Source organism: Manis pentadactyla, chromosome 11 (assembly GCF_030020395.1).
Source record: "Manis pentadactyla isolate mManPen7 chromosome 11, mManPen7.hap1, whole genome shotgun sequence".
In the NCBI taxonomy this organism is placed as follows: Eukaryota; Metazoa; Chordata; class Mammalia; order Pholidota; family Manidae; genus Manis; species Manis pentadactyla.
This window is the reverse complement of record NC_080029.1, coordinates 42,184,223-42,196,647: the sequence shown is the minus strand read 5'-3', so window position 1 is coordinate 42,196,647 and position 12,425 is coordinate 42,184,223. Positions and strand designations below refer to the sequence as shown.

The window sequence follows — 12,425 nt, the reverse complement described above, 5'->3', positions numbered from 1 at the left end:
AACTTATGGTCAACAGCACCATGATTCATGCCTGAATGAAGCATATCTAACACCTGCATATTCTAAGGCCCATCACAGCCTTCTTGTCCTTAAGAACACAGATAGCACTTAAGTATTATGTTTGGGGGCCATTTTAGACAGCAAATCACCAACAAAACACAAAAATGTGAAGAACATGGCACTAATAGATAGCAGAAATGACATTTGTTTCCAGTATGAGCTGAAATAAGAAAGCAGAGCTGCACCTTGTTCAAACTTAGTTGTGTGTGTCGGTCATTCAAGTTTTCTACTAGTCTACACAACTGCGAATGACCACAAAAGTGTGGCAAGTATTGATTTTGAGGTTACAAGTATATTTTATTGAATAGGTAAATTTGTAAATGTGGAATATACAAATTAATGATATCTCCTGTATTTTTATTTACTGATTTTCCATGCCCATTGCTGCATTCTCTCAAGTGAGAAGAACTTCTGGAGGTATAAAGATTTGATTCAGAAAAGGAAATGCCTGAATTTAGAAAACATTGGTATAGAATATTAGAGTTTCCATTTTATATAGAGTAAAAAACACCTTGTATCATTCACTAGTTAGAGAAATTCAAGACTAAATTTTCCATGGGAATAAATGTAAACTAAGATTGGAATTATTTCTCATTTTGTGCAAAGGTGAGAGCACTACTTGTTTTACATTCTTTGAAATGAGTAGGATTCAAAATGGCATAAAATGTGACTTTCATATTTATATCCAAACTGTGCAGATTGCAGTAACACATAATTGACACCAGATGGCTCTCACAGATCACTCAAGGGCTGCTGGGTACTTGAGAACAACTGGCTACTTGTTAAGTTATAAAGTTCATGAGGCTTATATCTTATTTTGCCCTTCGTTATACTTCTTGTTATGTCTAGAAAATTACCTGCAGTACAGTGCATTTTTAATAGTAGGTATACTGTATGTATTTGCTTAACTTAATTGGAAAAAATAAGTAATGTAGCATAACATAAGATTGAGCATATAGATTAGGCAGTATAAGCATAGCAGAGTGGCTAAGAATTTGGGCTTTTGGAGTTTCCGATTATCAGTTTGAATTCCAGCTCTGTGTAGGTTGGGACAGGTAATTTAGTATCTCTGAGCCCAAATTTCTTCATCCATCAAGTGGGGATACTATTAGAGTGTTAGTTATTTATTGCTATATAGCAAATTATTCCAAAATTTAGCAGCTGAAGACAGTGAGCATTTATTATCTCACACAATTCTGGAAGTCATGAGTCTGGGAATTAGTTAGCTGGGTGGGTGATTCACAGGATTTCTCAGGTTGCAGTCAAGTTGTTGCCTGTGGCTGAGGTCATCTGAAGTCTTCCGCTGGGGTTTGAGAATCTCCCTTCACTCATGTGACTGCTGGCAAGAGGCCCCCCTTTCTTACTACACTAACCTTTCTATAGAGCATCTCATGACATAGTAGCTGGCTTCTTCCAAAGAAGATATGAGAGAAAGTGAGCCACCAAGATGGAAACCACAGTGTCTTTTATAATCTAATCTCAGAAATGACACACCATCTCTTCTTCCACATTTCTACAGATACCACAGGCCAATCCTGGAATAATATAGCAGGATTATAAAATTAAAAAAGATATAAAAAAGTATGAATACCAGGAGATAGGAATCAGGAGGACATCTTGGAGACTTGGTACCACAAATAGTATTGTCTTACAAGGTTATTAGGGTAGTAAGTGACACCAATGTAAGACAGCACAATGCTTGGCACATGACGTGCTCCTCTCTTTAATAATGGTTCGATATGTAAAAATACCTTCTTACATGTATTTAGTAGAACCAGAAAATACTGAAGTTGCTTACAAAAGCTTTGCCTGTAGAGAACTAATCGGTTCTTCTTGTTGCAGATATTTTGTTACATAATGGCAACCACAGAAGAATGAGTACTGTGTATCATTATTTTGGGGAGTAGCTAATCTTACATGCCTGTTAGGCTGAGTTTTAATGATTTTGTTTACAGAGGCTCATCTATTCTTTCTTTGCTTCTCCCCCGACCCCTGCTCATTTTCAGGCCTATTTGCAACCTATATTTCCATAACATTGTTTCAAAACCTGAGGCTGTCAAGTTGAGTTTGGGTAACAAAAAGATGCAAAATAAGCTTTGAAGTGTTATCTTGGGAATCCTAAAATTTAAATTGGTATTTTGAAAAAAATCATGAAGACTATGGGATATACCCAGTTATGGTTCTTTGTTTACTCAAAAATGTGTGTTGAATAGCTACTGTACCTAGTGCTATTATATTGGTACTATATTAGGCACTTGAGACATCTGCTCTCAAGGAAGTTTACAAGCTAGTGTAGGAGCAATACAAGAAAGACAATGATCATATTGTATAATTAGTCCAACAGCACAGACTACTGTGGGAGTGCAGAGGATTCAGATGTTTCCCACAAGATCTGATATGAAACTGAATTTTAAAGGGATTAGCCAGAAGGTGAAGTATGATAAGCATCTTCCAGTTTGTTCATTTATTCATTTAGAAAATATTTTTTGAGCACTTCTGTGCTCTGAGCACATCTTAGAGGAATATAAAACCTGGTAAGGCTCTGACCATAATGAGTGTCTTTTTCTAGTAGAAATAGTAGAGGAAAAGGTGCAAACATGCAATAAATTAGTACTGGGTGTCCATATAAGATGGGAGAGTACAGGTCAGCTTACCTGGAGAAGGCAATCAAGATAGATTTCATCCATGAGGTGAGGCTTACTTGAAATACTTCTCAAAGATGAATAGATATTTGCCATGTCAAGTAGGGAGGGACCTTCCACGTAGAATATGCAATGAGACAAGGTGATAAAGTCAAAAAATAGCAAGACTTAATCAGGGAATTTTAAGTACTTTATCAATGAATTAGAGTTTAGGATGCAGTGAGACTGTAGTAGTGAGCAGAAACCAGGTACTAACAGACCCTGGATTGCATATCAAATAGTTTTTAGATTTGCTCTTAAGATAGTAAGGATCCGTTTGTGTACAAAATGGAAAAGTAATACCTATCTTATTTTATATGTATTCCCATGGAAATTCAGTCTTGAATTTTATCAATTCTGAATGTTTTGTGATATTCACAGATTCATTAAGAATTACAAGTAGATGGCTATATGATTATATTTGCCTTTTATTTAGCAAGATCATCTGAGGTGCAGTGTGATGGGCAAATTGGAGAGGATTAAGACTGCAGGCAAGGAGCCAGATTAGACAGCTATTAAAGTAACCCTGGTGAGACGTTATTCAGCACTGAGGACATATAAAAAGGCAGGTTTTAGAGACAATTAGAAAGGAGAATGGACAAGACAGTTTGAATATGAAAGGTGTAAAAGAAGAGAAAGTCTAAGAAATCTCCAGTTTATATCTGGAATTATTTCTACTCACTGAAGGAGAGGTAATATGGAAGAAGGACAGAATTAGTAGGAAATAAGTATGAGTGGGTTTTATACATGTGGAATTTGAAGTTGAGGTACTTTGGGGTTTCATACAAATGCAATAATCTATTAAACATACCAGACCCAAAGCTGCTACTGGTGCTGGCAATTTCAGGTGGACTTAGTCTTCTCCGAAAGTCTATGATGGTTGCTTTTTCATAATAGTAGGATTCCTTCTAGAAGAGTAAAATTAGGGATTTCAAGTTATGATTAATCAAATTGAATTTGACTTAATGAAATAATACTTTAAGTATCCTTCTTATAAAGGACTAACTTACATTATGCAGACAAGACACCCACACTCAAAGAGCATGCTTTTTAGAAGTGACATAGCACATTCAGTATTGCTATGATTGCTGTCATGGAATTTTATCTTGACCCCTTGTCACTAAGTTAGACACCTGTCTCTGTAGTCCTCTAATGTTACCTGCCTAATGTTGCTCTTATTACACTGATTTGTGATCTCACTCGAGGGTAGGGATTTATCTTGTTCTCTGTCATATCCCTGTCATCTAAGAGAGTGTATGGCACCTAGTGCACAGTCAGTAAATGTATGTTAAAGTATAGGGTGGTATGTGAGTTGAAAGCTCTTGTGCACTCTGAATGCTTTGGGGGAGATGTTTGGTTATTTACTTTCTGAGTTTCTGCACTTGAATTTTTTTCTTTTAAAAACTTTACCTTATGTCTTAATTTTTTCTTTATACCCATGTATTAACCACATAGAACATTTACATAAAAACAAAATATTATTATATCATACATTAAATTATAGACTCCTTTCTTGGAGGGCCCTCCATCCACCCTTCCTCCTCACATTTTCTCTTGTCCCATATTATGTCTTACCCCAGGTAACTCATGTTAAGATTCTGGTATGTAACCTTCTTGTTTTTGTCATTGCACATATAATTATATGCAAATTCACATGTATAGTATACATGATAGGAACATATGGTATGTGTGTTTACCATTGTTTTACAAGTTAAGATCATTTGATGCTCACTTACCTGCTTTTTGTTTTAACCCACTAAATCCTGTGGAAATTACTCCAGGTCAGCTGGTATTGCTTAAATTTATTCTTTTTAATGGCTGCATAAAACCTTTTAGTGTGGATGGCCTATCATTTATTCAATCACCACTCTATTGATGGATACTTAATTACCATTTTCTTCCACTATAAGCATTGCTAGAGTAAAAATCCACATATGTATACTCTAAGCTATTGTTGCATTATTTGTATTTTGGAATCATTTCCCAGGAGTAGTTACTGGATCCAAGGGCAGATGTATTTTAATTTTAGGATATGCCAAGTTGCTTTCTTAAAAATTTAATACAATTTATTTTTATCTGTAATTTTTTTGAGACTTCTCCCTGCATTCTGTCCAAAAATTTTGTTTATTACTCTTATTACTTTTGTCAGTTGAAATATAAAATTCTCTAACTATTAGTGAGTTTGTGTTTTTTCGTATTTGTTAGCTATTTGGATTTGCTCATCTGTGAATTCCCTCCCTAAGTTCTTTCCCCATCTGTTAGGTTCTAAATTTTCCTTATAACTTTGTAAGAAGTATTTCCATATTTTAGATGCTTTCTATCCTGAGTATTGCAAATGTCTTTTTTCAAATTTATACTTTGTTTATTGACATTATTTATGATCATGCTTTGACATATAATTAAAAACATTTTATATAGTTATTTCTATCTTTTATACTTTCTCTGTTTTTATGGCTTGATTAGGTTTTACCTAACACAGTTTAATACCAGTAATCTCATAGATTTTCTTGCAAGATTTCCATTAAGTAAATATTTATATTTAAGTCTGTGTGATAATTTGCTATACCTAAGAAATTATCAACAGACTGCCTTTCAATGGAAAATATCTGTGATATCTTTCAAATATTATTTCATTTAAAACAACTTAGTATATGTGTAATGCTTCAGGTCTATTTCTATGGACTAAAATGAAATACTATACTGTGCTATATTTAAAAGGTGGCCATTAGTTAGAAAGAAGAATTTTCTTAGAAGTATTTTAGCAATGGGGGGATTCAAATATGAGGATTTTAATTCCTCTTAATAGCTCTCTGATGTTTGGAAAGTCAGTTGACTTCCTTAGCCTTAGCTTTGTCAGTGAAAGATGGTTATAATACTATCTGACCTGCCTTACAGAATGATTGTGATATTCAAATTAAATGAGGTAATGTATATGAAATATGTACGTATTATGTATATTATAGTGCGCAGAAGTACAAAGTGCTATATAAATGCACAGTGTTATTATTAGATATAACAGATACTTCTGCTCTTACTGTCTTCTTTTTATTGATTTGATTGAGATGCCATTTGGATAAGAAAAAGAGGAATTTGATAATTTAAAGAAAAATAGCTACAGAACAGAGCTAAGCAATACCAACATTTTCTAGCTAGGAAATTGCCCCTTGCTTTAAGATTGTATTTTAGATAGCAAGTATTCCACTGACTCTTACTGATTAAAAAGGTAAGTTGGAGTGTTAGGAGGTGGTGTGTAAGGGGTGGGGTTTGAGTGTGGATTCTACCAGCAACTTGTTGGTTAGAGCCTTAGAATGGCCCATAGATTTTTTTTTAACATAAGTACTTTTTGCATTCTCTCTGAGCTTTGGTTTTAATTGCAGTGAAAGCTTGGTACTAGGTGTTTTTGGCTGAAGTGCACTGCTACTTCAACATTGCTACATTGCTACAGCAATGAGAAATATTGGTAATTCTAGTCAATTACTTGTTCTTTTTGTAAGATAAACAATTTGTTTTAACTCTTTGTTTACATATTTGATAACAGGTGGTGTTTATGAAAATTCATATGCTAGTCATGGTCCAATGAGTTTGGAAGAATTGGAGGTGCAGCCAAATTCTAAGCTTCCTCTTCCCACAGCACTTTTGACAGCACAAGAAAATGATGTGAAGTTAGTAACAGCAGCTGAAGATTTCCCTCAGGTACTCAATTAACAGCACTTACTCTTTACCTAAAACGAGAAAGTGGCAATGCTGTACCTTAGCAGGGTATGCTGTCAAGAACATAGTCTTTGGAGTCAGCCTCAAATCATGCCTCCTTTATTTACTAACTAAAGCGTGGATATATATCTTCGCTTATCTGTTCTCTTGCTGTGACCTTGAATACATTACTTAGCCTTTTCGTAAGCCTTAATTTTCTCATTTTTAAATTGAAGATTAAAAATAATGTATATAAAATACCTATCATCTAGTTAGGTAGCTATTAGCATTTACATCTCTGTATCCCCATGCAATTACACCTCTGTATCCCCATGCAATGTCTAGATCAGTAATTTGCACATAGTAGGTACTCAATAAACATTTATTACGTTACAATTTACAAAATCTGTCATCTTAAAACATAAGAAATTTCATACTGAGTTACACCAGTGGCTCATGTAATGTTGGGTACTGGAAAAAGAGGATAATTAATCTCCAAGGTATAGAAAGATGCTCATGGTATTACAAATAGTTTTATATCTGTCTAATAGCAATGCATTTCTCACTGTGGATTAATTTAGCAATAGGTAGTTGTTGCATGGTGGTGAGTATTACTGGTTCACAATCTTGGGAGTTCCCTGGGTGAACTTCAAAACTGGCCCCTCCCTATACATGGAGGGCAAAGAAGACTGAAGAAAGGGGCAGACCACACCAGATGAGTAGGTGGCAGTTTTAATAAGCATGAGAACTTATATAAAAGGCTTCTCTTGGGTGGCCACAAGATAAGTAGATCTCTGCGTCTGTCTGCCAGAATCTTAAAAGTGTATATGGAAGTCTTAACTGGGTTCAGTCATGTATTCCATCCAGATGGTCTCAGCAACACCTTATTCTCTTAAGGCTGTGTCCTTGAAATGGCTCCTAGTATGGGAATATTGGCTAGGTTATACATTCCAAGGACAGGGAGAGAGGAAGGAGCCCCAATTGCCTGGGTCCAGCTTACAGTTCAACTGGAGGTAACATCCTTTCAGCCTCCAACAATATGTAATCCAAAAATATATAAAATAAAGATTGTTTATGGAACACACCCATTATGTAGGGTTCAGTATTAATACCCTGTGACCAAGCAAAGATCAGGAAAGCCAGTTAATAATGGATAAACATCTATTAATGACTTCTGTATAGAAGAACAATTGTTTGTGACCTTGGGTTAAACAAAAATGACACCAAAAGCACTACCCATGAAAGAAAAAAATGAATAAATTGATCTTAACAAAAATAAGAACTTCTGCTCTTCAAGATGCACTGTTAAGAGTAAGAAAAGACAAGCCAGAGTCTGAGAGAAAATATTTGTAAGTCACTTATCTGATAAGAGGCTTGTATTCAGATATAAGGAACTCACAGAGTTCAATATTAAGAAACAAAAAATTCAGTTAAAAAATGGATAAAATATTTGGATAGATACTTTACCCAGAGAAGACATGCTGATGGCAAGTAAATACATAAAAAGATTATTAACATCGTTAGTCATTGGGAAAATGCTAATTAAAAGCACAATGAAATACCACTACTCATTCATTATAATATCTAAAATTAAAAAGACCAACATGCCAAGTGTTGGCAAAGATGTGGCACAACTAAACTCTCATACCCTGCTGGATGTGAATGTAAAATGATTCAACCACTTTGTGAAAGAGTTCGGCAATTTCTTAGAAAAAGTAAAACTCACACCTACTATGTGACCCAGGCATTTCACTCCTAGGTATTGACCCAAGTGGAAGCAAAATGCATATAGACATGAAGACTTGTACACAAACACTGATAGCAAATTTATTTGTAGTAACCCCAAACTGAAACAACACAAATGTCTATCAAATGATGAACATAAAAATTGGTATATATTTATACAGTGGAACACTACTCAGCAATAAAAAGCCATGGACTACTGATACATACAATGATGTCAATGATTCTCACAAAAGTTATGTTGAGGGAAAGAAGCCAGATAACCCCCCTCAAAAAAATAAAGGGCATACTCAGATGCCATGTTTATAAAATTCTAGAAAGTGAAAACAAGTCTAGTAATGGGAGAGAATGCAAAAGGTTATGAGAAAACTTTTGAGACTGATGGATATGTTTATTAACTTGATTTGTGCTGGTTTCATGGATATATGTGTGACAAAATTAAGCAAATTGTACAATTCAAATATGTACAGGTTACTGTCAATTATACCTCAGTAAAACTATTTGAAAAATAAAAGAATGATTGCTCTCCTTTAATCGTTGGTCTGTTTTAAAATAAAACTGTGGTGTGTTACCAGAAAAACTGGGCTTAAAAAAATTCATCTACTAGATTTCTGTAAGAGAAAAGTACAGCTAGTAGTAATAATAGCACCCGCTTACTTATAGTGCTTACTCTGCAAGATGCTTTTCTAAGTTCTTTCCATATTTAACTTATTTGACCCTTAAAACAACCTAATGAGGTAGTTGTTATTATTATCCCCATTTTATGAATGAGGAAATGGAGATATTGAGGGATTCAGAAACTTGACAAAAAGTCAAAGGTAGAAAATGGCTTAGCCAGATTTGAACACAGCAGTTTAGATCCACAATACTCAGTTCTTAATCACTGTGGTTAGGAAAGGGAGTCAACAGGGAGATTCTGAGTTGTCGCAGTGAGAGGCATAGTGCCCATGTTAGAAATACAGTCCAAAATAATATTTCCGTCAAGGCAGAAATCTGTATGACTAATGCTCTAAACTGAGAACCAGTTTAATTAGTTAACTGCTGCAATTTAAAGCTACTCATTTTTACCTGCAGGTAAGTGCGTGCCTGCCACAGCTGGAGTGGTTACATTTGAGTTCATGTGGACAGATGCTTCAGATTATTCTCTGCTTGTATTTGCTGATAAAAATCCAGGGATATCTTTTTAAGTTCCTGATAGCTGTGTTCATGGACTCATTTATAATTAGGCTTATAAAAAAAGAAAGGGAAGAAAGAAAATGGCTAAAGTCATCACAATTTGTGATGTGTAATTGTGAAGGAATTAGTGACTACTGTAAATTTAAAATTTGTTTAGGTTACATACATGTAAGGAAAACAGATGATGGGGCTTATGGTGGAGTATACATTTCTTGAATGGCAAAGGAGGATAACAATACCTATTCATACTTAAGATAATTAAATGATGTTACTATATACTAAAACTCTTCAAATATTGCAGTACGTTACACAGATTTTCATTTTACACAAAAATGGTTATATGGGAGAGCTTACAGCCACATTAACTTTTTATCCCATCTCTATCCATTATGTGTATGTATATAGAATAGATTTATATGTAGCTCTGAGTTCTCAGTATACAGAGAATGATTTGAATATTTGAAATTTGTGTTTATTATACACAATACACACAAAGATTTGTTTTTGCAATAGCTTTATTAATATGTACTCCATCACCCATTTGGCAGTTAGAAAGCATGTATAATGCTGTGCTTTTATATAATAAACAACCCTAATAATTTAATTCTCTAAGTTTTAAAAAATAACTTAAAAAATAATATCATGACTTCATGTCTTAAATTCTTTAGTACCAACAAAAGCCTGACCAAGACGTTAAGCAAGTTGAGCACAAGCCAGTACAGATTCGTGTAATACATGTAAGAAGTAAATCTGATATTTCACCTTCAAAGCAACCAGGTAAGATTCGCTTTCTCATAATACTAGCTTGATACTTGTCCTGATGTTGAGCAAATATACAAAAGGAATTCTTTTTTTTTCTTTTGCAAATGTTTCTTATAATACAATTTATTTTTATTTTGAAGTATATTGTTTTTAAAAAGATTTTCTTTTAAGCAAAATTATCTGTTTAGGCTTTGAAAGTATTATGCTATAGTTTATGTTGGCTGAATTTTAAATGAACTGATTTCATTCTACTGGTCTTTCAAAGAAAAATATATGGATTTCAAAATGATGACTATCTTCTTCTATGCATAATTTTTTGCTGGTCCACAGTATTAATTATAGAGACTGACCCCACTGTGGAAGGCTGAGTTCATCATGGAACTGGGACCCTTTATTATAGTGCTGTTTACCTGCAAAGTATTTTCTCCTTTTCCATCTTCTTCTTCATCTTATTGCTTTTATTTTTTTATTTTTTATTTTATTTTATTTTATTTTGGTATCATTAATCTACAATTACATGAAGAACATTATGTTTACTAGGCTCCCCCCTTCACCAAGTTCCCCCCACATACCCCTTCACAGTCACTGTCCATATGCATAGTAAGATGCTGTAAAATCACTACTTGTCTTCTCTGTATTGCACAGCCCTCCCCGTGCCCCACACACACTATACATGCTAATCATAATGCCCTCTTTCTTTTTCCCTGCCCTTATCTCTCCCTTCCCACCCATCCTCCCCAGTCCCTTTCCCTTTGGTAACTGTTAGTGCATTCTTGGGTTCTGTGATTCTGCTGCTGTTTTGTTCCTTCAGTTTTCCTTTGTTCTTATACTCCACATATGAGTGAAATCATTTGGTACTTGTCTTTCTCCGCCTGGCTTATTTCACTGAGCATAATACCCTCTAGCTCCATCCATGTTGCTGCGAATGGTAGGATCTGTTTTTTTCTTATAGCTGAGTAATATTCCATTGTGTATATGTACCACATCGTCTTTACCCATTCATCTACTGATGGACACTTAGGTTGCTTCCATTTCTAGGCTATTGTAAATAGTGCTGTGATAAACATAGGGGTGCATCTGTCCTTTTCAAACTGGGCTGCTGCATTCTTAGGGTAAATTCCTAGAAGTGGAATTCCTGGGTCAAATAGTATTTCTATTTTGAGCATTTTGAGGAACCTCCATACTGCTTTCCACAATGGTTGAACTAATTTACATTCCCACCAGCAGTGTAGGAGGGTTCCCCTTTCTTCACAACCTCACCAACATTTGTTGTTGTTGTTTGTCTTTTCGATGATGGCAATCCATACTGGTGTGAGGTGAAATCTCATTGTGGTTTTAATTTGCATTTCTCTGATAATTAGCGATGTGGAGCATCTTTTAATGTGCCTGTTGGCCATCTGAATTTCTTCTTTAGAGAACTGTCTATTCAGCTCCTCTGCCCATTTTTTAATTGGATTATTTGCTTTTTGTTGAGGTGTGTGAGCTCTTTATATATTTTGGATGTCAATCCTTTATCGGATCTGTCATTTATGAATATATTCTTCCATACTGTAGGATACCTTTTTGTTCTATTGATGGTGTCTTTTGCTTTACAGAAGCTTTTCAGCTTGATATAATCCCGCTTGTTCATTTTTGCCTTTGTTTCCCTTGTCCGGGGACATATGTTCATGAAGAAGTCACTCATGTTTATGTCCATGAGATTTTTGCCTAAGTTTTTTTCTTTGAGTTTTATGGTTTCATGACTTACATTCAGGTCTTTGATCCATTTCGAATTTACTTTTGTGTATGGGGTTAGACAGTGATTCAGTTTCATTCTCTTACATGTAGCTTTCCAGTTTTGCCAGCACCATCTGTTGAAGAGACTGTCATTTCCCCATTGTATGTCCATGGCTCCTTTATCATATATTAATTGGCCTTATATGTTTGGGTTAATATCTGGAGTCTCTATTCTGTTCCACTGGTCTGTGGCTCTGTTCTTGTGCCAGTACCAAATTGTCTTGATTACTGTGGCTTTGTAGTAGAGCTTGAAGTTGGGGAGCGAGATCCTCCCCACTTCATTCTTCCTTCTCAGGATTGCTTTGACTATTCGGGATCTTTGGTGGTTCCATATGAATTTTTGAACTATTTGTTCCAGTTCATTGAAGAATGCTGTTGGTAATTTGATAGGGATTGCATCAAATCTGTGTATTACTTTGGGCAGGATGGCCATTTTTACAATATTAATTCTTCCTAGCCAGGAGTATGAAATGAGTTTCCATTTGTTAGTGACCTCTTTAATTTCTCTTAAGAGTGTCTTGTAGTTTTCAGGGTATA

General features: G+C 34.9%; 1 protein-coding gene across 4 annotated transcripts in view; it reads left to right on the top strand.

The window, feature by feature from the left end:
* The window catches only part of KIAA0586 (KIAA0586 ortholog), a 170,482-nt gene that overhangs the window by 95,874 nt on the left and 62,183 nt on the right, over nucleotides 1-12,425 (top strand). For all 4 annotated transcript variants that reach the window (XM_057488412.1, XM_057488411.1, XM_057488410.1 and 1 more), the window contains 2 exons: nucleotides 6,280-6,434; nucleotides 10,019-10,127. In XM_057488412.1, coding sequence (XP_057344395.1) covers nucleotides 6,280-6,434; nucleotides 10,019-10,127 — 264 coding nt within the window. The remainder of the gene's footprint in view (nucleotides 1-6,279; nucleotides 6,435-10,018; nucleotides 10,128-12,425) is intronic.